The sequence below is a fragment of the Coregonus clupeaformis genome, unplaced genomic scaffold (assembly GCF_020615455.1).
Source record: "Coregonus clupeaformis isolate EN_2021a unplaced genomic scaffold, ASM2061545v1 scaf0504, whole genome shotgun sequence".
NCBI classification, from domain to species: Eukaryota; Metazoa; Chordata; class Actinopteri; order Salmoniformes; family Salmonidae; genus Coregonus; species Coregonus clupeaformis.
This window is the reverse complement of record NW_025533959.1, coordinates 256672-281525: the sequence shown is the minus strand read 5'-3', so window position 1 is coordinate 281525 and position 24854 is coordinate 256672. Positions and strand designations below refer to the sequence as shown.

The window sequence follows — 24854 nt, the reverse complement described above, 5'->3', positions numbered from 1 at the left end:
GCCAACCTCCCCCAAACCTTCACCACCACCCTCTCTCTTCAGATCAGCCTTACTTTGTGTATTACCCCACACACCACTCCAAACTAGACTTGTAGACTGACTGATCTACAAATCAAATCACCTTGCATCCTAAATAACTACTCAATATTTTTTGTAGGTCAGTCAGTCAACATTTTCCCATGATACGTCACTGTTTTGATGCTCTTGAACACGGCCGTGGTCTTTTACCTGTGGAACTTTTGGTCATATATCCCATTTCCCGTACCTGAACATGTGCTACCAGTAGGGGGCAGTAGCTCACCCCCACTGCTGTGTTTTGCCTTACAGGCAGTGTAGGGTGTGTATGTAACACTTATTAAAGTCTCAGCTGGTAAGATCTGAGCTGTTGGAGTGAAACTCTCTACTGTCATCTGCACATGTTCCATTTAGGTGCAACAAGGGGGGTCTAGTTATGTGTGTGTGTGTGTGTGTATATATATATATATATATATATATATATATATGTATATATATATACACAGTACCAGTCAAAAGTTTGGACACACCTACTCATTCCAGGGTTTTTCGTTATTTTTACTATTTTCTACATTTGTAGAATAATAGTGAAGACATCAAAACTATAAAATAACACATGGAATCATGTAGTAACCAAAAAAGTGTTAAAAAATAAAAATGTTATATTTGAGGTTCTGCAAAGTAGCCACCTTTTGCCTTGATAACAGCTTTGCACACTCTTTGCATTCTCTAAACCAGCTTCATGAGGTAGTCACCTGGAATGCATTTAAATTAACAGGTGTGCCTTGTTAAAAGTGAATTTGTGGAATTTCTTTCCTTCTTAATGCGTTTGAGGCAACAGTTGTGTTGTGACAAGGTAGGGGGAATATAGAAGATAGCCCTATTTGGTAAAAGACCAAGTCCATATTATGGCAAGAACAGCTCAAATAAGCAAAGAGAAATGACAGTCCATCATTACTTTAAGACATGAAGGTCAGTCAATCTGGAAAATTTCAAGAACTTTGAAAGTTTCTTCAAGTGCAGTCGCAAAAACCATCAAGCGGTATGATGAAACTGGCTCTCATGAGGACCGCCACAGGAAAGGAAGACCCAGAGTTACCTCTGCTGCAGAGGATAAATTCATTAGAGTTACCAGCCTCAGAAATTGCAGCCCAAATAAATGCTTCAAAGAGTTCAAGTAACAGACACATCTCAACATCAACTGTTCAGAGGAGACTGTGTGAATTAGGCCTTCATGGTCGAATTGCTGCAAAGAAACCACTACTAAAGGACACCAATAATAAGAAGAGACTTGCTTTGGCCAAGAAACACGAGCATTGGACATTAGGTGGAAATATGTCCTTTGGTCTGATTAGTCCAAATTTGAGATTTTTGGTTCCAGCCCCTGTGTCTTTGTGAGAACGGATGATCTCCGCATGTGTGGTTCCCACCTTGAAGCATGGAGGAGGAGGTGTGGGGGTGCTTTGCTGACACTGTCAGTGATTTATTTAGAATTCAAGGCACACTTAACCAGCATGGCTACCACTGCATTCTGCAGCGATACGCCATCCCATCTGGTTTGGGCTTAGTGGGACTATCATTTGTTTTTCAACAGGACAGACCTCCAGACTGTGTAAGGCTATTTTACCAAGAACGAGAGTGATGGAGTGCTGCATCAGATGACCTGGCCTCCACAATTCCCCTGACCTCAACCCAATTGAAATGGTTTGGGATGAGTCGGACCGCAGAGTGAAGGAAAAACAGCCAACAAGTGCTCAGCATATGTGGGAACTCCTTCAAGACTGTTGGAAAAGCATTCCAGGTGAAGCTGTTTGAGAGAATGCCAAGAGTGTGCAAAGCTGTCATCAAGGCAAAGGGTGGCTACTTTGAAGAATCTCAAATATAAAATAGATTTTGATTTGTTTAACGCCATTTTTGGGGACTACATGATTCCATATGTGTTATTTCATTCTTTTGATGTCTTCACTATTGTAATGTATAAAATAGTAAAAATAAAGAAAAACCCTTGAATGAGTAGGTGTGTCCAAACTTCTGACTGGTACTGTGTGTGTGTATATATATATATATATATATATTATCTCCCGAGTGGCGCAGTGGTCTAAGGCACTGCATCGCAGTGCTAGTGCTAGCTGTGCCACTAGAGATCCTGGTTCGAAGCCAGGCTCTGTCGTAGCTGGCCGTGACCGGGAGACCCATGGGGCGGCGCACAATTGGCCCAGCGTCGTCCAGGGTAGGGGAGGGAATGGCCAGCAGGGATGTAGCTCAGTTGGTAGAGCATGGCGTTTGCAACGCCAGGGTTGTGGGTTCGATTCCCACGGGGGGCCAGTATTAAAAAATGTATGCACTCACTAACTGTAAGTCGCTCTGGATAAGAGCGTCTGCTAAATGACTAAAATGTAAATGTAAATATATATATATATTGTGACGTCACGAGAGGCTACACAGCTTTCAGCGGGATTGCTCAAGTAGTGCCAGGAGACAAGGTTCAAACAAAACAAGGATTTTATTATAGGTCTTGGGAAATTAACGAAAATATAACCAAATTCTGTTCTCTTGTGGCTCTTTAAGGGTTAACAGTTCAGGGATGTCTCTTCCACATCCAAAATCATAATTCTCACTCGCTCAGATAACTTTTCCCCAGCCTTACTGTAGTCCACGTTGCAGCTAGTGGCCAACCCAGCAAAAAGTCCTTCCAAATGTCTCTCACGTATTTCCACAGGTGCATATATCCAAAGGTGAGTATTTCCCAAAGGTAAGTATCTCCAAATCCTTAGATTCCTCATGGAAGTGGACGTGCAGCACTCTTGTCCTCCAGAGAGCCCAGGTTGGAGACTGTGTCTCTTCACCCCCCACACTCCCCTCAGTGTGTCTCTTCCCTTCCCAAAACTTCAGCTCATCAGCTCCTCATTTGTTTCAGCTGCGTGGGAAGATTGGCCATAGAGGGGTGGAGTTCCCGACCATACCAGCAGATGGAGCCATAGCTGTCTGGGTTTGCAGCCACCTCAGGGGGATGTAACGTCCCTCCAGGACACAGCCTCTCGTGACATCACACATCCCCCTCCTCGGGACCGACGTCCTCGCCGGGGTAAAGGCAGCGAAGAAGGCATCACGCCGGGAGAGGGCGTCCGCATTGCCGTGGTGCTTGCCAGCCTGCTCTCTCTTCAACTCCTCCACCTCTAGGACCAGGGACTCAGCCTCCTGTTGTCTCTCCTTGAGTTTCTTACTGAACGCATCAGCCTTGGTTTTAGCAGAGTTTAGCTTCTGTTGAGCAGCTTTCAGTTCCTTCTCTCTCTCTGCCTCCGCATTCTTCATCTTGTTCTCCAACACCTTGTACTTCTCCTCTGCCTTCTTCTGGACCTCCTTACTACTGCGCAGGGTCTCCTCACACTCCTCGATGGTCCTGCGCAGCCTCTCCAGCTCCTCCTGTTGCTTATGGAAGGAGCTCTGTTGGAGTTTAGCCTGGAGGATATCTAACTCTTCTGTCTTCATGTCTAACTGTTGCTTTAACAAACGATACCTCTCAGCGGTCCCCTTCAGACCAGACAGTTCTTTGTCCAGATTCTGTAGCTCCGTCTCTGTGTCGGTCTGGGCACCTGCCATCCCTATCAGAGCCCGGGCGGGAGTGAGTAATTCGGAGGATTGCACCGGAGCCTTCCCAGGATGAGTCTTGCCTCTCTGTTTCCGAGGTACTCGGGTTATCCTCTCCTGAGACTCTCTCCAGAGTGGGTAAAAGGCTGGGCAGTCTCGTCCAATTAGGACAGGGACGGGGAGGGAATCAACCACCCCGCCGTCGTGTGTATGGTTCCCCGTGTGCTGGTCATTGTAAGTTCAGTAACGGGGTATTCTCTGGTGTCCCCATGGACACAGGAAACTGGGAGGACTTTCCCCGGGGTCAGACACGTTGGGCCCACCAAATCCTTACGCACCAGGGTGGCCCGGCTACCAGAATCCAGTAAGGCCTCCACATCATGGTGATTCACAGTTACCGGGCAGGTGGGGGGGTCGATCTGGGCCGCCATCTACGACTCCCAAGAGCGAGGCAAAACGGTGTGTGGGTGCTGAGCTGGAGGACTCCGCAGTGGGCATAGGTTCATCGGCTGGTTTCCCACACTGCCAGGAGATATGTCCCATCTCCCCACACCGGTAACACTGTCGAGTTTCCCCCTCCTGGTGTACTCTTCTTGGACCCGCCTGGTTTCTGGCTCCCCCTGGAGCCGGGATAAGTCCTGACGTGGCTGGGTTCGAGACCTTGGGGTCCTTTGGACGGGTTCTTCCCATTTGTGGTGGGGCCGCACTCCTGGGGTCTTTTCGGGAAGCATTCAGCATCTCCGCTGTGGCCTGGTACTTTTCCACAGCTTCCACGGTCAGATCAGCCGTGGTCAAGGCCTGTTGACTGATGAACCGTTTTGCCTCATAAGGCAGGGCGCGTAGGTAACGATCCACCACAACGGCCTCCACCACCGCCGCTGCTGTATTCCTCTGCGGATCCAGCCATTTCCTTGCGATTCGGACAAGTTCATGCATCTGCGCCCGAGGAGGTTGGTCTGGTTGGAAGGTCCAGCTGTGAAAGCGCTGGGCCATACCAAACTTTGTGAGTCCATATCTGCTGAGGATCTCAGACTTCAGGGCATCATAGTCAGTAACCTGGTCAGGGCCCAGGTCCCGGACAGCATTCAGCGATTCCCCGGTTAGAAAGGGGGCTAACAGACCAACCCACTGTTGCTTGGGCCAGGCTTCCCTAGTGGCCGTGGCCTCAAATGCATGCAGGTATGCCTCAATGTCATCGGTAGCTCCCATCTTAGATATAAAGTCACTTGCCTTTATTGGGCGGGTATTTTGGACAACCCTCTGTCTCTGCAACTGCAATTCCTCTGCCTTCAGAAGGTTGGCTTTCTTTTGCTCCTCCAAGAGAGCCACGTTTGCTTGCACCTGGGCTTGCTGGCCAGCAACAAGGGCTTTCAATATGTCCTCCATTTCAGTCGGCGGGGAGCCTACGGCCAACTTGGAAAACTGGGTGATCAAACCTTCGGTATCCTCCTCTGACATGCACTATTAACGCTTGAGCGTGCCCGTATTCTCCACCATCTGTGACGTCACGAGAGGCTACACAGCTTTCAGCGGGATTGCTCAAGTAGTGCCAGGAGACAAGGTTCAAACAAAACAAGGATTTTATTATAGGTCTTGGGAAATTAACGAAAATATAACCAAATTCTGTTCTCTTGTGGCTCTTTAAGGGTTAACAGTTCAGGGATGTCTCTTCCACATCCAAAATCATAATTCTCACTCGCTCAGATAACTTTTCCCCAGCCTTACTGTAGTCCACGTTGCAGCTAGTGGCCAACCCAGCAAAAAGTCCTTCCAAATGTCTCTCACGTATTTCCACAGGTGCATATATCCAAAGGTGAGTATTTCCCAAAGGTAAGTATCTCCAAATCCTTAGATTCCTCATGGAAGTGGACGTGCAGCACTCTTGTCCTCCAGAGAGCCCAGGTTGGAGACTGTGTCTCTTCACCCCCCACACACTCCCTCAGTGTGTCTCTTCCCTTCCCAAAACTTCAGCTCATCAGCTCCTCATTTGTTTCAGCTGCGTGGGAAGATTGGCCATAGAGGGGTGGAGTTCCCGACCATACCAGCAGATGGAGCCATAGCTGTCTGGGTTTGCAGCCACCTCAGGGGGATGTAACGTCCCTCCAGGACACAGCCTCTCGTGACATCACAATATATATATATATATACAGTGGGGAGAACAAGTATTTGATACACTGCCAATTTTGCAGGTTTTCCTACTTACAAAGCATGTAGAGGTCTGTAATTTTTATCATAGGTACACTTCAACTGTGAGAGACAGAATCTAAAACAAAAATCCAGAAAATCACATTGTATGATTTTTAAGTAATTAATTTGTATTTTATTGCATGACATAAGTATTTGATCACCTACCAACCAGTAAGAATTCCGGGTCTCACAGACCTGTTAGTTTTTCTTTAAGAAGCCCTCCTGTTGTCCACTCATTACCTGTATTAACTACACCTGTTTGAACTCGTTACCTGTATAAAAGACACCTGTCCACACACTCAATCAAACATACTCCAACCTTTCCACAATGGCCAAGACCAGAGAGCTGTGTAAGGACATCAGGGATAAAATTGTAGACCTGCACAAGGCTGGGATGGGCTACAGGACAATAGGCAAGCAGCTTGGTGAGAAGGCAACAACTGTTGGCGTAAATATTAGAAAATGGAAGAAGTTCAAGATGACGGTCAATCACCCTCGGTCTGGGGCTCCATGCAAGATCTCACCTCGTGGGGCATCAATGATCATGAGGAAGGTGAGGGATCAGCCCAGAACTACACGGCAGGACCTGGTCAATGACCTGAAGAGAGCTGGGACCACAGTCTCAAAGAAAACCATTAGTAACACACTACGCCGTCATGGATTAAAATCCTGCAGCGCACGCAAGGTCCCCCTGCTCAAGCCAGCGCATGTCCAGGCCCGTCTGAAGTTTGCCAATGACCATCTGGATGATCCAGAGGAGGAATGGGAGAAGGTCATGTGGTCTGATGAGACAAAAATAGAGCTTTTTGGTCTAAACTTCACTCGCCGTGTTTGGAGGAAGAAGAAGGATGAGTACAACCCCAAGAACACCATCCCAACCGTGAAGCATGGAGGTGGAAACATCATTCTTTGGGGATGCTTTTCTGCAAAGGGGACAGGGCGACTGCACCGTATTGAGGGGAGGATGGATGGGGCCATGTATCGCGAGATCTTGGCCAACAACCTCCTTCCCTCAGTAAGAGCATTGAAGATGGGTCGTGGCTGGGTCTTCCAGCATGACAACGACCCGAAACACACAGCCAGGAAAACTAAGGAGTGGCTCCGTAAGAAGCATCTCAAGGTCCTGGAGTGGCCTAGCCAGTCTCCAGACCTGAACCCAATAGAAAATCTTTGGAGGGAGCTGAAAGTCTGTATTGCCCAGCGACAGCCCCGAAACCTGAAGGATCTAGAGAAGGTCTGTATGGAGGAGTGGGCCAAAATCCCTGCTGCAGTGTGTGCAAACTTGGTCAAGACCTACAGGAAACATATGATCTCTGTAATTGCAAACAAAGGTTTCTGTACCAAATATTAAGTTCTGCTTTTCTGATGTATCAAATACTTATGTCATGCAATAAAATGCAAATTAATTACTTAAAAATCATACAATGTGATTTTCTGGATTTTTGTTTTTGATTCCATCTCTCACAGTTGAAGTGTACCTATGATAAAAATTACAGACCTCTACATGCTTTGTAAGTAGGAAAACCTGCAAAATCGGCAGTGTATCAAATACTTGTACTCCCCACTGTATATATATATATATATATATATACTGCTCCAAAAAATAAAGGGAACACTTAAACAACACAATGTAACTCTAAGTCAATCACACTTCTGTGAAATCAAACTGTCCACTTAGGAAGCAACACTGATTGACAATACATTTCACATGCTGTTGTGCAAATGGAATAGACAACAGGTGGAAATTATAGGCAATTAGCAAGACACCCCCAATAAAGGACTGGTTTTGCAGGTGGTGACCACAGACCACTTCTCAGTTCCTATGCTTCCTGGCTGATGTTTTGGTCACTTTTGAATATGGCGGTGCTTTCACTCTAGTGGTAGCATGAGACGGAGTCTACAACCCACACGTGGCTCAGGTAGTGCAGCTCATCCAGGATGGCACATCAATGCGAGCTGTGGCAAGAAGGTTTGCTGTGTCTGTCAGCGTAGTGTCCAGAGCATGGAGGCGCTACCAGGAGACAGGCCAGTATATCAGGAGACGTGGAGGAGGCCGTAGGAGGGCAACAACCCAGCAGCAGGACTGCTACCTCCGCCTTTGTGCAAGGAGGAGCAGGAGGAGCACTGCCAGAGCCCTGCAAAATGACCTCCAGCAGGCCACAAATGTGCATGTGTCTGCTCAAACGGTCAGAAACAGACTCCATGAGGGTGGTATGAGGGCCCGACGTCCACAGGTGGGGGTTGTGCTTACAGCCCAACACCGTGCAGGACGTTTGGCATTTGCCAGAGAACACCAAGATTGGCAAATTCGCCACTGGCGCCCTGTGCTCTTCACAGATGAAAGCAGGTTCACACTGAGCACGTGACAGACGTGACAGAGTCTGGAGACGCCGTGGAGAACGTTCTGCTGCCTGCAACATCCTCCAGCATGACCGGTTTGGCGGTGGGTCAGTCATGGTATGGGGTGGCATTTCTTTGGGGGGCTGCACAGCCCTCCATGTCCTCGCCAGAGGTAGCCTGACTGCCATTAGGTACTGCAACTCCCCTCCATGTCTCCGACCACTACTTTGTATTCTTTTCTCTCTCGCTCTCCTCCAACACTACTCACTCTGCCCCTACTCAGATGGTAATGCGCCGTCGCAACCTTCGCTCTCTCTCTCCCGCTACTCTCGCCTCTTCCATCCTATCATCTCTTCCCTCTGCTCAATCCTGATTCTGCCTCCTCAACCCTCCTCTCCTCCCTTTCTGCATCCTTTGACTCTCTACAGTGGGGAAAAAAAGTATTTAGTCAGCCACCAATTGTGCAAGTTCTCCCACCTTAAAAGATGAGAGAGGCCTGTAATTTTCATCATAGGTACACGTCAACTATGACAGACAAATTGAGAAAAAAAATCCAGAAAATCACATTGTAGGATTTTTAATGAATTTATTTGCAAATTATGATGGAAAATAAGTATTTGGTCACCTACAAACAAGCAAGATTTCTGGCTCTCACAGACCTGTAACTTCTTCTTTAAGAGGCTCCTCTGTCCACCACTCGTTACCTGTATTAATGGCACCTGTTTGAACTTGTTATCAGTATAAAAGACACCTGTCCACAACCTCAAACAGTCACACTCCAAACTCCACTATGGCCAAGACCAAAAAGCTGTCAAAGGACACCATAAACAAAATTGTAGACCTGCACCAGGCTGGGAAGACTGAATCTGCAATAGGTAAGCAGCTTGGTTTGAAGGAATCAACTGTAGAAGCAATTATTAGGAAATGGAAGACATACAAGACCACTGATAATCTCCCTCGATCTGGGGCTCCACGCAAGATCTCACCCCGTGGGGTCAAAATGATCACAAGAACGGTGAGCAAAAATCCCAGAACCACACGGGGGGACCTAGTGAATGACCTGCAGAGAGCTGGGACCAAAGTAACAAAGCCTACCATCAGTAACACACTACGCCGCCAGGGACTCAAATCCTGCAGTGCCAGACGTGTCCCCCTGCTTAAGCCAGTACATGTCCAGGTCCGTCTGAAGTTTGCTAGAGTGCATTTGGATGATCCAGAAGAGGATTGGGAGAATGTCATATGGTCAGATGAAACCAAAATATAACTTTTTTGGTAAAAACTCAACTCGTCGTGTTTGGAGGACAAAGAATGCTGAGTTGCATCCAAAGAACACCATACCTACTGTGAAGCATGGGGGTAGAAACATCATGCTTTGGGGCTGTTTTTCTGCAAAGGGACCAGGACGACTGATCCGTGTAAAGGAAAGAATGAATGGGGCCATGTATCGTGAGATTTTGAGTGAAAATCTCCTTCCATCAGCAAGGGCATTGAAGATGAAACGTGGCTGGGTCTTTCAGCATGACAATGATCCCAAACACACCGCCCGGGCAACGAAGGAGTGGCTTCGTATGAAGCATTTCAAGGTCCTGGAGTGGCCTAGCCAGTCTCCAGATCTCATCCCCATAGAAAATCTTTGGAGGGAGTTGAAAGTCTGTGTTGCCCAGCGACAGCCCCAAAACATCACTGCTCTAGAGGAGATATCCATGGAGGAATGGGCCAAAATACCAGCAACAGTGTGTGAAAACTTTGTGAAGACTTACAGAAAACATTTGACCTGTGTCAAAGGGTATATAACAAAGTATTGAGAAACTTTTGTTATTGACCAAATACTTATTTTCCACCATAGTTTGCAAATAAATTCATAAAAAATCCTACAATGTGATTTTCTGGATATTTTTTTCTCATTTTGTCTGTCATAGTTGACGTGTATGATGAAAATTACAGGCCTCTCTCATCTTTTTAAGTGGGAGAACTTGCACAATTGGTGGCTGACTAAATAATAAGCTAACTCTCTCTCCTCTGCTCTTGTCCTTCTAGACCTGTCTGCTGCCTTTGATACTGTGAACCATCAGATCCTCCTCTCCACCCTCTCCGAGCTGGGCATCTCCGGCGCAGCTCACTCTTGGATTGCGTCCTACCTGACCGGTCGCTCCTACCAAGTGGCGTGGCGAGAAGCTGTCTCTGCACCACGTGCTCTCACCGCTGGTGTCCCCCAGGGCTCAGTTCTATGCCCTCTCCTATTCTCGCTATACACCAAGTCACTTGGCTCTGTCATATCCTCACATGGCCTCTCCTATCATTGCTACACAGACGACACACAACTAATCTTCTCCTTTCCCCCTTCTGATAACCAGGTTGCGAATCGCATCTCTGCATGTCTGGCAGACATATCAGTGTGGATGACGGCTCACCACCTCAAGCTGAACCTTGGCAAGACGGAGCTGCTCTTCCTCCCGGGGAAGGACTGCCCGTTCCATGATCTCGCCATCACGGTTGACAACTCCGTTGTGTCCTCCTCCCAGAGTGCGAAGAGCCTTGGCGTGACCCTGGACAACACCCTGTCGTTCTCCGCTAACATCAAGGCGGTGACCCGATCCTGTAGGTTCATGCTCTACAACATTCGGAGAGTACGACCCTGCCTTACACAGGAAGCGGCACAGGTCCTAATCCAGGCACTTGTCATCTCCCGTCTGGATTACTGCAACTCGCTGTTGGCTGGGCTCCCTGCCTGTGCCATTAAACCCCTACAACTCATCCAGAATGCCGCAGCCAGTCTGGTGTTCAACCTTCCCAAGTTCTCTCCGTCACCCCGCTCCTCCGCACACTCCACTGGCTTCCAGTTGAAGCTCGCATCTGCTACAAGACCATGGTGCTTGCCTACGGAGCTGTGAGGGGAACGGCACCTCCGTACCTTCAGGCTCTGATCAGTCCCTACACCCAAACGAGGGCATTGCGTTCATCCACCTCTGGCCTGCTGGCTCCCCTACCTCTGCGGAAGCACAGTTCCCGCTCAGCCCAGTCAAAACTGTTCGCTGCTCTGGCACCCCAATGGTGGAGCAAGCTCCCTCACGACGCCAGGACAGCGGAGTCACCCACCACCTTCCGGAGACATTTGAAACCCCACCTCTTTAAGGAATACCTGGGATAGGATAAAGTAATCCTTCTACCCCCCCCCCCCCAAAAAAAAAGTGGTTATCCCACTGGCTATAAGGTGAATGCACCAATTTGTAAGTCGCTCTGGATAAGAGCGTCTGCTAAATGACGTAAATGTAAATGTAAATGAGATGAGATCCTCAGACCCCTTGTGAGACCATATGCTGGTGCGGTTGGCCCTGGGTTCCTCCTAATGCAAGACAATGCTAGACCTCATGTGGCTGGAGTGTGTCAGCAGTTCCTGCAAGAGGAAGGCATTGATGCTATGGACTGGTCCGCCCGTTCCCCAGACCTGAATCCAATTGAGCACATCTGGGACATCATGTCTCGCTCCATCCACCAACAGACTGTTGCACCACAGACTGTCCAGGAGTTGGCGGTTGCTTTAGTCCAGGTCTGGGAGGAGATCCCTCGAGACCATCCGCCACCTCATCAGGAGCATGCCCAGGCGTTGTAGGGAGGTCATACAGGCACGTGGAGGCCATACACACTACTGAGCCTCATTTTGACTTTACATCAACGTTGGATCAGCCTGTAGTGTGGTTTTCCACTTTAATTTTGAGGGTGACTCCAAATCCAGACCTCCATGGGGTTGATAAATTTGATTTCCATTGATAATTTTTGTGTGATTTTGTTGTCAGCACATTCAACTATGTAAAGAAAAATGTATTTAATAAGATTATTTCATTCATTCAGATCTAGGATGTGTTATTTTAGTGTTCCCTTAATTTTTTTGAGCAGTGTATATAAATACTGAACACAAATATAAGGTCAACAAGTTATGATTTTACTGAGTTACAGTTCATATAAGGAAATCAGTCCATTGAAATACATTCATTAGGCCCTAATCTATGGATTTCACGACTGGATGTGGGCCCACCCACTTGGGAGCCAGTCCCACCCACTGGGGAACCAGACCCAGCCAATTAGAATGAGTTTTTCCCCACAAAAGGGCTTTATTACAGACAGAAATACTCCTCAGTTTCATCAGCTGTCCGGGTGGCTGGTCTCAGATGATCCTGCAGGTGAAGAAACCGGATGTGGAGGTCCTGGGCTGGCATGGTTACATGTGGTCTGCGGTTGTGAGGCCGATTGGACGTACTGCCAATGAAAATTGAATTATCTAGCAACAGCTCTGGTGGGCATTCCTGCAGTCAGCATGTCAATTGCACGCTCCCTCAACTTGAGACATCTGTGGCCTTTTATTGTCCCCAGCACAAGGTGCACCTGTGTAATTATCATGCTGTTTATTCAGCTTCTTGATATGCCACAACTGTCAGGTGGATGGATTATCTTGGCAAAGGAGAAATGCTCACTAACAGGGATATAAACAAATTTGGGCACAACATTTGAGAGAAATATGCTTTTTGTGCATATGGAACATTTCTGGGATCTTTTATTTCAGCTCATGAAATACATATACAGTGTATTCGGAAAGTATTCAGACCCCTTGACTTTTTCCACATTTTGTTACGTTACAGCCTTATTCTAAAATTGATGTGGTCCTCTGTAGCTCAGCTGGTAGAGCACGGCGCTTGTAACGCCAAGGTAGTGGGTTCGATCCCCGGGACCACCCATACACAAAAATGTATGCACGCATGACTGTAAGTCGCTTTGGATAAAAGCGTCTGCTAAATGGCATATTATTATTTATTATTATTAAATTATTTTTTCCCCTCATCATTCTACACACAATACCCCATAATGACAAAGCGAAAACAGGTTTTTAGAAATACATTATTTACATACGTATTCAGACCCTATTTATGAGACTCGAAATTGAGCTCAGGTGCATCCTGTTTCCATTGATCATCCTTGAGATGTTTCTACAACTTGATTGGAGTCCACCTGTGGTAAATTCAATTGATTGTACTTGATTTGGAAAGGCACACACCTGTCTATATAAGGTCCCACAGTTGACAGTGCATGTCAGAGAAAAAACCAAGCCATGAGGTTGAAGGAATTTTTTGTTGAGCTCTGAGACAGGATTGTGTCGAGGCACAGATCTGGGGTTGGGTACCAAAAAATGTCTGCAGCATTGAAGGTCCCCAAGAACACAGTGGCCTCCATCATTCTTAAATGGAAGAAGTTTGGAACCACCAAGACTCTTCCTAGAGCTGGCCGCCCGGCCTAAATGAGCAATCGGGGGAGAAGGGCCTTGGTCAGGGAGGTGACCAAGAACCTGATGGCCACTCTGACAGAGCTCCAAAGTTCCTCTGTGGAGATGGGAGAACCTTCCAGAAGGACTTTCATCTCTCCACCAATCAGGCCTTTATGGTAGAGTGGCCAGACGGAAGCCACTCCTCAGCAAAAGGCACATGACAGCCCGCTTGAAGTTTGCCAAAAGGCAGCTAAAGGACTCTTAGACCATGAGAAACAAGATGATCTGGTCTGATGAAACCAAGATTGAACTCTTTAGCCTGAATGCCAAGCGTCTGGAGGAAACCCGCTCCCCATCCAACCTGACAGAGCTTGAGAGGATCTGCAGAGAAGAATGGGAGAAACTCCCCAAATACAGGTGTGCCAAGCTTGTAGCGTCATACCCAAGAAGACTCGAGGCTGTAATCGCTGCCAAAGATGCTTCAAGAAACTACTAAAAGGGTCTGAATACTTATGTAAATGTAATATTTTTCATATTTAGCTTTGTCATTATGGGGTATTGTGGGTAGATTTGATGGCCCCATTCATTCTTTCCTTTACACGGATCAGTCGTCCTGGTCCCTTTGCAGAAAAACAGCCCCAAAGCATGATGTTTCCACCCCCATGCTTCACAGTAGGTATGGTGTTCTTTGGATGCAACTCAGCATTCTTTGTCCTCCAAACACGACGAGTTGAGTTTTTACCAAGAAGTTCTATTTTGGTTTCATCTGACCATATGACATTCTCCCAATCCTCTTCTGGATCATCCAAATGCACTCTAGCAAACTTCAGACGGGCCTGGACATGTATTGGCTTAAGCAGGGGGACACGATGCACTGCAGGATTTGAGTCCCTGGCGGCATAGTGTGTTACTGATGGTAGGCTTTGTTACTTTGGTCCCAGCTCTCTGCAGGTCATTCACTAGGTCCCCCCATGTGGTTCTGGGATTTTTGCTCACCGTTCTTGTGATCATTTTGACCCCACAGGGTGAGATCTTGCGTGGAGCCCCAGATCGAGGGAGATTATCAGTGGTCTTGTATGTCTTCCATTTCCTAATAATTGCTCCCACAGTTGATTTCTTCAAACCAAGCTGCTTACCTATTGCAGATTCAGTCTTCCCAGCCTGGTGCAGGTCTACAATTTGGTTTCTGGTGTCCTTTGACAGCTCTTTGGTCTTGGCCATAGTGAAGTTTGGAGTGTGACTGTTTGAGGTTGTGGACAGGTGTCTTTTATACTGATAACAAGTTCAAACAAGTGCCATTAATACAGGTAACGAGTGTAGGACAGAGGAGCCTCTTAAAGAAGAAGTTACAGGTCTGTGAGAGCCAGAAATCTTGCTTGTTTGTAGGTGACCAAATACTTATTGTCCACCATAATTTGCAAATTAATTAATTAAAAATCCTACAATGTGATTTTCTGGATTTTTTTTCTCAATTTGTCTGTCATAGTTGACTAGCACCTATGATGAAAATTACAGGCCTCTCTCATCTTTTTAAGTGGGAGAACTTGCACAATTGGTGGCTGACTAAATACTTTTTTCCCCCACTGTATATTGTGATTCAATACTGCGATTTTATTGCAATTTGATGTTCCAAACATATTGCCCGCTATACATCTGCTGCAGAGAGATGAGAGAGAGCCATGAGAAAAAAAGTGTTGATCAGTCATGGTATAAAAGTGCTGATAACATGATTGATCACTATTTAAAAAGAAGATTAGGAACAAGCTATAGGATGAAAAATACAGAAGTTTTAGCGCAGGTACAGCCGACTAGCTCTAGCTAACGCAAACTAGCAAATAAATCAATAAATTGATACTTGGAGTGAAAGTATCAATATAGCTTTAAAAATTATATTGCGATAGTAAAATAAATAAATAGATCACTAAATTGGCAGGTTATGAACACCCTCAGGTAGATGTCAACGTTTTCCAGTGTGAGGAGTTAGACAGCTGCAAGAGGATGAAATGAATTCCATTATGCAGTGCAAATGTAACAATGAATACTGTAGGAAGACTACAATATCCTGGCTGAGGGGTAGGTTGTAATGTAATTGCATTAGTATATGACTCAAGGACCTTGGGTAAGGCAACTGCTGCTGCATCCTCTGTAGAATATACCTGGTAGTTAGCTAAATGGATCAAAATGAATCCACTCAAGATGGATAGCGTTTGCTAAGTACAGAAAAAGTGCTAAATAATAAAGACTTATCTCTAACCCAGAAGACGGCTAATCCCTGTAAAACTATGCTCATTACTTCAATGGGAAAGGGGAGATTTGCTTAATTAAGTCGTTAAGGAGCCGGCAACCCAGCAGCTGTCTGGGACCACTGCAAATGTCATTTGAGAGAAATTATGTGATTGACTGATACAGGGGCGGACTGTGACCAGAAATTGGCCCTGGCATTTCTAACACACCGGCCCATTTTTTTCCTTGAGGCCCCCAGTATTAGCCAGATAATGATCATTTTGCGCAAAGAACACAAGTTAAACAGGCCCACTGGGCTAAATATGGACCAGCCCAACTGGCATTTGCCTGAAATGCCAGATGGCCAGTCCGCCACTGATATTTGTGTCACTTAGTGTGTCAGGCTGTGTGTGTATCCCAAGTGCTCACAGACTTTAGTTTTTACACTGAACAAAAATATAAACGCAACACTCAACAATTTCAAAGATTTTACTGAGTTACAGTTCATTAAAGGAAATCAGTCAATTGAAATAAATTCATTAGACCCTAATCTATGGATTTCACATGACTGGGAATACAGATATGCATCAGTTGGTCACAGATACCTTTATAAAAAAGGTAGGGGTGTGGATCAGAAAACCAGTTAGTGTCTGGTGTGACCACCATTTGCCTCATGCAATGCAACTTATCTCCTTCACATTGAGTTGATCAGACTGTTGATTGTGGCTTGTGGAACATTGTCCCACTCCTCTTCAATGGCTGTGTGAAGTTGCTGGATATTGGCGTAAACTGGAACACGCTGTCGTACATGTTGATCCAGAGCATCCCAAATATGCTCAATGGGTGACATGTCTGGTGAGTATGCAGGCCATGGAAGAACTGGGACATTTTCGGCTTCCAGGAATTGTGTACAGATCCTTGCAACAAGGGGCCGTGCATTATCATGCTGAAACATGAGGTGATGGCGCAGGATGAATGGCAGCACGACAATGGGCCTCAGGATCTCGTCACGTCAAATTGCCATTGATGAAACGCAATTGTGTTAGTTGTCCATAGCTTATGCCTGCCCATACCATAACCCCACCGCCACAATGTGGCACTCTGTTCACAACATTGACATCAGCAAACTGCTCTCCCACACGTCTGCCATCTGCCCGGTACAGTTGAAACCAGGATTCATCCGTGAAGAGCACACTTCTCCAGCCAGTGCCAGTGCCATTGAAGGTGAGCATTTGCCCACTGAAGTCGGTTACAACGCCGAACTGCAGTCAGGTCAAGACCCTGGTGAGGACGACATGCACGCAGATGAGCTTCCCTGAGACGGTTTCTGACAGTTTGTGCAGAAATTATTTGGTTGTGCAAACCCACAGTTTCATCAGCTGGAACATTGCTGTGGGGACTTGCTCCCATTCAGCCATGAGCATTAGTGAGGTCGGGCACTGATGTTGGGCGATTAGGCCAGGCTCGCAGTCGGCGTTCCAATTAATACCAAAGCTGTTTGATGGGGTTGAGGTCAGGGCTCAGTGCAGGCCAGTTGGAAGTACAGAATTGTCTAGAATGTCATTGTATACTGTAGCATTAAGATTTCTCTTCACTGGAACTAAGGGGCCTAGCCCGAACCATGGAAAACAGCCCCAGACCATTATTTATCCTCCACCAAACTTTACAGTTGGCACTATGCATTGGGGCAGGTAGCGTTCTCCTGGCATCCGCAAAAACCCAGATTAGTCTGTTGGACTGCCAGATGGTGAAGCGTTATTCATCACTCCAGAGAATGCGTTTCCACTGCTCCAGAGTCCAATAGTGGTGAGCTTTACACCACTCCAGCCGACGCTTGGCATGTGCATGGTGATCTTAGGCTATTGTGCGACTGCTCGGCAATGGAAACCCATTTCATGAACAGTTCTTGTGCTGACGTTGCTTCCAGAGGCAGTTTGGAACTCGGTAGTGAGTGTTGCAACCGAGGACAGACGATTCAGCACTCGGCGGTCTCGTTCTGTGAGCTTGTGTGGTCTATCACTTTGCAGCTGAGCCGTTGTCACAATAACAGCACTTACAGTTAACAGGGGCAGCTCTAGCAGGGCAGAAAGTTGACAAACTGACTTGTTGGAAAGGTAGCATCCTATGACGGCGCTACGTTGAAAGTCACTGAGCTCTTCAGCAAGGCCATTCTACTGCCAATGTTTGTCTATGGAGATTGCATGGCGGTGTGCTCGATTTTATACACCTTTCAGCAACGGGTGTGGCTGAAATAGCCGAACCCACTAATTTGAAGGGGTGTTCACATACTTTTGTATATATAGTGTGCATCGCATGACTAAGTTTACTTTGATATGATGGTTATTATATCAATATTTACGCATAAAGCCACTTCCACTGACATTATTCGCATAATTAATTTGACAGACACAAAAAAGATCCCGCCATGTCGAACGAACAAATTGTCTGTTGGCATTTATAAAATTGTACTGGAATGTCATATTTCCATCAACCCGGTCGTGACTGTTTTCATGCGTCAGGTAATTCATCCACATGAAATTGTTGGATGGAAACGTGGTTACTGACACAGACCCCACAAGGGGCGATGGGACCGACTACTGACAAAGAATTTGACTCACTATGCTACATGCAAGGATCGATCGTCAAAGCACTAGCACAAAGGTAGGTAAATCTTCCAGGTATATCTAACGAATAGGCAAAAAATAATGTCATAGCGGTAGCCTATTATATGCACAATATAACTCAAACTTACCATTAAAAGACAATGAATCACACAGGCATGCAAGTTGTGTTGTTCAAGGATGCTCTGTTCAGGCAACGATTATGACTAACTTTCCCTGTCATCTGTGGTTCAAGTGTGTAAACCCATCATGTGCCACGCGCCAAACCACTTTCGCTGCATAGGCCTACGGAGCTTGAGCCGACATACACTACCGTTCAAAAGTTTGGGGTCACTTAAAAATGTAACAGGATTTTCGAAAGAAAAGCAATTTTTTTGTCCATTAAAATAACATCAAATTGATCATAAATACAGTTTAGACATTCTTAATGTTGTAAATGGCTATTGTAGCTGGAAACGGCTGATTTTTTATGGAATATCTACATAGGTGTACAGAGGCCCATTATCAGCAACCATCAGTCCTGTGTTCCAATGGCATGTTGTGTTTGCTAATCCAAGTTTATCATTTTAAAAGGCTAATTGATCATTAGAAACCCTTTTGCATTTTCTTTGCAACTCTGCCTAGAAGGTCAGCATCCCGGAGTTGCCTCTTCACTGTTGACGTTGAGACTGGTGTTTTGCGGGTACTATTTAATGAAGCTGCCAGTTGAGGACCTGTGAGGCGCCTGTTTCTCAAACTAGACACTCTAATGTATTTGTCCTCTCGCTCAGTTGTGCACCGGGGCCTCCCACTCCTCTTTCTATTCTGGTTAGAGCCAGTTTGTGCTGTTCTGTGAAGGGAGTAGGACACAGCGTTGTACGAGATCTTCAGTTTCTTGGCAATTTCTCTCATAGAATAGCCTTAATTTCTCAGAACAAGAATAGACTGATGAGTTTCAGAAGAAAGTTATTTGTTTCTGGCCATTTTGAGCCTGTAATCGAACCCACAATTGCTGATGCTCCAGATACTCAACTAGTCTCAAGAAGGCCAGTTTTATTGCTTCTTTAATCAGCACAACAGTTTTCAGCTGTGCTAACATAATTGCAAAAGGGTTTTCTAATGATCAATTAGCCTTTTAAAATGATAAACTTGGATTAACAAACACAACGTGCCATTGGAACACAGGACTGATGGTTGCTGATAATGGGCCTCTGTACGCCTATGTAGATATTCTATAAAAAATCTGCCGTTTCCAGCTACAATAGCCATTTACAACATTAACAATGTCTACACTGTATTTCCGATCAATTTGATGTTATTTTAATGGACCAAAACATGTATTTTCTTTCGAAAACAAGGACATTTCTAAGTGACCCAAAACTTTTGAACAGTAGTGTATCTACTTAACTTTATTTTTATTTTTTTTTAAACATTTTAGTCATTTAGCAGACGCTCTTATCCAGAGTGGCTTACAGTTAGTGAGTGCATACATTTTATTCCATACTGGCCTCCCGTGGGAATCGAACCCACAACCCTGGCGTTGCAAGCCCCATGCTCTACCAACTGAGCTACAGGAGGCTCATGTCTGAACCGTGGTGGTCCCACACTTGACGATGAATGTATATAAAAAACGATATTGGGTTTAAAAAGAAAGAGGGATGCAAAGTGTAGTCTCAATAGGGAAAGAGTTAAGAACTAGAAGGAATTTGCAACGAGCACACCACAATCACAACTTTTGGGTAAGTCTCTTATAGATTTTAATTAGGATAAAACGCCTTCGGCTTTTATTAGTATATAATATGCTAAGTGTGTCTCTAATATCTCTGTGTAAATGACAGCTGCCTCATTCCCAGATTTACAAACCAAGTCTAGACAACCTAGGCTAATCTACAGGCAAGTCCTCATACATTTTTCTGTTCAGAAATGAAGAGCAAAAGTCTAGCCTACAGCAGATGGATATCTAAATTGCCTACCTGCAGATGGATATCAAAATTAGCTTGGGCGCCAGCTACATTGTTCACAAACCATGCTGCAGCTGTAACAACCAGGGATTGGCCAGTTTTGCCATGCTCTCTTACCTTTATAGCATAGCCTACATATTTAAACATTAGACTATTGATTTCTAGATAAGGTGGAGAGAGAAATGTATGTTTTAAAGTACATTTCCTGCAATTCTACACGTTTTGCCATTGGGTGTAGAAAAAATGTTGCAGTTTTAAAGCAAGCTTTCTGCAGTTCTACATATTTTGCCATGGGCTGGAGAGAAATGTTTGCAGTTTTAAAGTTAATTTCCTGCAATTCTACACATATTACCATGACTTATGCCATGTTAATGATATCTGAGTGAGCGTGACTAACAAAATCAATGGGGGGCCCCTGGAGGTCAAGGCCCCTGGGCATGCGTGCCCGGTCGGTATTCGGACATGATTACTACAAGTTTAGATAACTGGCTAGACTAACTTACCAATCTAAAAAGTTATCCCATGTCACCCCGTTCCTTCGCACTCTCCACTGGCTTCCATTTGAAGCTTAAATCCACTACAAGACCATGGTACTTGTCTACGGAGCAACTAGAGTAAATGCCCCTCCCTACCTTCAGGCTATGCTCAAACCTTACACCCCAACCCGAGTACTCCGTTCTGCCACCTCTGGTCTCTTGGCCCTCCCACCCCTGCGGGAGGGCAGCTCCCACTCAGCCCAGTCCAAGCTCTTCTCTGTCCTGGCACCCCAATAGTAGAACCAGCTTCCCCCTGAAGCAAGGACAGCAGATTCCCTGCCCATCTTCCGAAAACATCTTAAAGAAAACGAACTTTTGTGAACTAACACTAGCACTTGACTTTTTTCCCCCTTACTAGCTCTGACTTTGCTGATAGCTACTTTATTGAGGAAAACTGTACTTACTATGACTGCGATATGTGGTTGTCCCACCTAGCTATCTTAAGATAAATGCACTAACTGTAAGTCACTCTGGACATTAAAATGTAAATGTAAAAATTGTTAGCTCACATGGCTAATTGTGTGACGGCCAGTGACTGACAAAACAAGAGAACAACTGATGATGCGCAACCAAATTTCAAACTTGTGTATTTTACTATTCTAACTCTCAACAGTAAGTTGAGACGCCAATTGAGTTCCCAAAACCCGCTAGGGATCATGGGCCCCCCTAGCGTCTGGGGGCCCTAAGCGGCAGCGTATGTCGTGTATGCCTGGAGCCGGCCCTGTGTAGAGGACTATATTTAAGAAATAAGGCCTGAGGGGGTGTGGTATATTGGCCATATACCACAAACCCCCGAGGTGCCTTATTGCTATTATAAACTGGTTTCCAACGTAATTAGAGCAGTAAAAATAAATGTTTTGTCAGACCAGTGGTATATGGTCTGATATACCATGGCTGTCAGCCAATCAGCATTCAGGGTTCGAACCAACCAGCTTATAATTGTCTTCTTATAAGCTAGCCACATACATGCTCTCACTACTCCAAAGCTCTTATCTCCATGTCTGTTTCTATTCCATCAAATTTGTAGCCCTCTCCATTTACCATGCTCTTCCTCTCCCTCGGTTGTCTCTTCATCTCTTTTTGCACACATAGCCACACTCCCTTCTCTTCTCACTCCCCCTCTGTCTCCCCTTGTCTCCTTGTATTACTTTGCACATGCAGCCCTGCTCTCTCCACCCTATACCCCTGCTACCCCCTCTATCGACACACACTGTTACATATCTCTGGGTAAAATGTAGCTTCAATACACATGTTCTCTCATACAGACTCTTTGTGTGATATCTCTCACTCACGCTAACACACATACACAGAACACACACATTTGGGGTTATGTCTCTGCATTACTTCTCTCTGTGTGATCTCTCTGTGCAATCCTTGCCCACTGGGCACAAAATGCAGTGTTTGTTATCAGTGGGGGAGTGGAGACTTTCTCTCTTTCTTTCTCTTGCTTCCCCTCTCCCCCCTCAATCTCCCCCTCCTTCTGTCTCTCTCCATCCCTCTCCACCACTCCTCATGCGTGATCTCTCTCCTTTCCCTAACCATCCGTCTCCCTGACAATCTGCGTCCTGCATCCATCCATCACTCGGTTAGTGGTGAGATGGGGAATATGAAAACAGGCGGAAAAGAAAACTGAGAGCAAGAGGGAAAGAAAAACAGAAGCAGATTCAATAAGAGAGACTTCACTGTGGAGAGGAGGAAGGAGTGTGTTTGTGTGCTCTACCCTCCCTCTCTTGCTCTCTATATCCCCCCCCATTCTCTCTATCTCTCTCTGCGCGAGTGTGTGTAAGCGTGTGCGTCTCTTCTGGCTCCACTGTTGTTCACTGGCTCCATGGATGAGCTGGGAAGAGGAGGTAGAGCGGAATCAGCGGATGCGTCTGGCCAGAGGAGAACGGGAGGAGTTTGGATCCGCATGCACGACTAACCGACGGCTCTGATCATCGGCGGCTCTTTCTCCATCCCTCCCTGACTCCCTTCCCCCTCTCTCTCCCCTTCTCTCTCCTCTTCTCTCTCCCCTTCTCTCTCTCTCTCACGCGCACACTCACTCTCAGACTCACACACACTCACGCACAGGCTGGATGTCATCTCGCTAGGCTGAACGAGAGGTGCTTAGGTTTGTCATTAGTCGCAAAGGGAGATCCAGAGAGTTGGGTGTGTGTGAGTGTGTGTGAAGTGGGGACACTGAATACACAGAGGCGGCTTTGATTGACTCGTGGCTTAAATTACTCTCTCACTCTCGCTCTGTGTCACAGTGGACTTACCTCTGGGATCCTGACAACGAAAACAAATGGTCACTGAGAGAAGGAGAGAGGGAGGGGGGAGTTGGAGGAGCGGAGGGGGGAGGAAGTGTCAGGCACAGAGAGCCTGGCATCCAGAGTAACTAGGGACAGAGAAAGAGTGGGGGTGCGGAAGGAAGGGATGCCCTGGGGGTGCATCTTTCTATTCTTCATTCTCTTTTTTCAATCTGGAGTAGGGGTTGTGAAGATCTCTGCCTCTCTCTCTGTCTGTAGGTCGGTCTTTGGCTTGATTCTCTGGGTTGCTTTATTTTGCTTTGTGTCTCTGTGTTTGTCTCTCTCTGTGCTGCAGGTGTGTGTGTTTGGGGTACTCACCCCCCCCCTCTTTCTCTCTTTCTCTGTGTGAACTGAAAGTGTGACTATGTTCTTTTTCTAGGTGGTAGTTCAGGGCTCTCATTGCATTGCCTTTGTCTCTCTCTCTCGCTCTCTCTCTCTCGCTCTCTCTCTCTCGCTCTCTCTCTGTGTGTGTCTCTGTAGGTGTCTATGTATTGGGGCCGGAGGGGTCATGATGGACCTAAAGGAGAGCTGTGGCAGTGAGGGGAGCCATGAGAGCTCCAGTCTGCGCCCGTCCTCCTGGCAGGCCTTCTCCCACACCAGCACGCTCCACGGCCTGCGCTTCATCTTCCCCTATGGCCGGCCTACGCCTCGCCGCCTGCTCTGGGCCGCCGCCCTGCTGGCCTGCTTGGGCCTCCTGGCCCTGGAGAGTGCCGAGCGCCTGGCCTATTTCCTGTCCTACCCCCATGTGACTAGCGTGGATGCCGTGGTGTCGGGCAGCCTGGTGTTCCCTGCCGTCACCGTGTGCAACCTCAATGCCTACCGCTTCAGCCGCCTGTCCCGCAATGACCTGTACCATGCTGGGGAGCTGCTGGCCCTGCTGGACGTCCACCTGAGGATCCCTGAGCCCCAGCTGGCCGAGCCCCACGTCCTGGCCTTCCTCACAGACAAGGCCAACTTCACCGCCTACAGGCCCAAGCCCTTCAGCATGCGTGAGTTCACCGAGAGGGTGGGCCACGACCTCAAGGAGATGATGCTTTACTGCCGATACCAAGGCCAGGAGTGCAGCCACAAAGACTTCAAAACCGTAAGTCTACTCATAGCCTCCCTGTCTTTGCTCAGGTCTGGCATGGGTCAGATCTCCTGCAGCGCAGTTGAGTCTCTCACTCAGAAGGCTTTGTCTGTCAAGTGTTAATATGTGTTCCGTGATATGGTCTGCAAGTTTCCAAATACTGTTAGAGGTTTTTTCTCTCTGAGTTGACTTGATGGTAGCTGATGCTTTTTCCTCCCACACTACTGTGCACTGGGTCCCCTGCTGTGTATTTCTCATGTTATTTTTAAAAACTTTTCATGTTATTTTTTTATTTCCATCTACAGGTTGTTTTTTAGTGACTGTGTACTGCAAGCCCACACTCTGCAGGTGTCCTGCTTTTTATTTGTTTATTTCAACCACAGTATAGCTTTAGGGGTTTTGACAGTCTGTGCTACAGGTCTCTTGATAGTCCCCATAAATATGGAATAAGTAGTTTGTCTTTGGGCTAAACACATGGGACATCATGTCAGATTTCATGGAATGACAGCTTTTGTTGCCCAGTTACAGCTCTTGTTGCCCAACTACAGCTTTTGTTGCCCAGTTACTGCTCTTGTCCACGTACAGATCTAGTTGGCCAGTTACAGCTCTTGTTGCCCAGTTACAGCTCTTCTTGCCCAGTTATTGCTCTTGTCCACATACAGCTCTAGTTGCCCAGTTACAGTTCTTGTTGCCCAGTTACAGCTCTTGTTGCCCAGTTACAGCTCTAGTTGGCCAGTTACAGCTCTTGTCCACATATAGCTCTAGTTGGCCAGTTACAGCTCTTGTCCACATA

General features: G+C 46.5%; 1 protein-coding gene across 1 annotated transcript; it reads left to right on the top strand.

Moving 5' to 3' along the window:
* The first annotated feature begins 22500 nt into the window (after positions 1-22500).
* On the top strand, positions 22501-24184 carry LOC123484941 (acid-sensing ion channel 2-like). Its single transcript, XM_045215743.1, has 2 exons — positions 22501-22806; positions 23473-24184. The coding sequence occupies exon 2, from the start codon at positions 23501-23503 to the stop codon at positions 24182-24184; it is 684 nt and encodes a 227-aa protein (XP_045071678.1). The 5' UTR covers positions 22501-22806; positions 23473-23500.
* Positions 24185-24854: the final 670 nt, after the last annotated feature.

Bases quoted from the DNA above. Each gene is read 5' to 3' on its own strand.
- LOC123484941 (XM_045215743.1), top strand. From the start codon at position 23,501: ATGATGGACCTAAAGGAGAGCTGTGGCAGTGAGGGGAGCCATGAGAGC.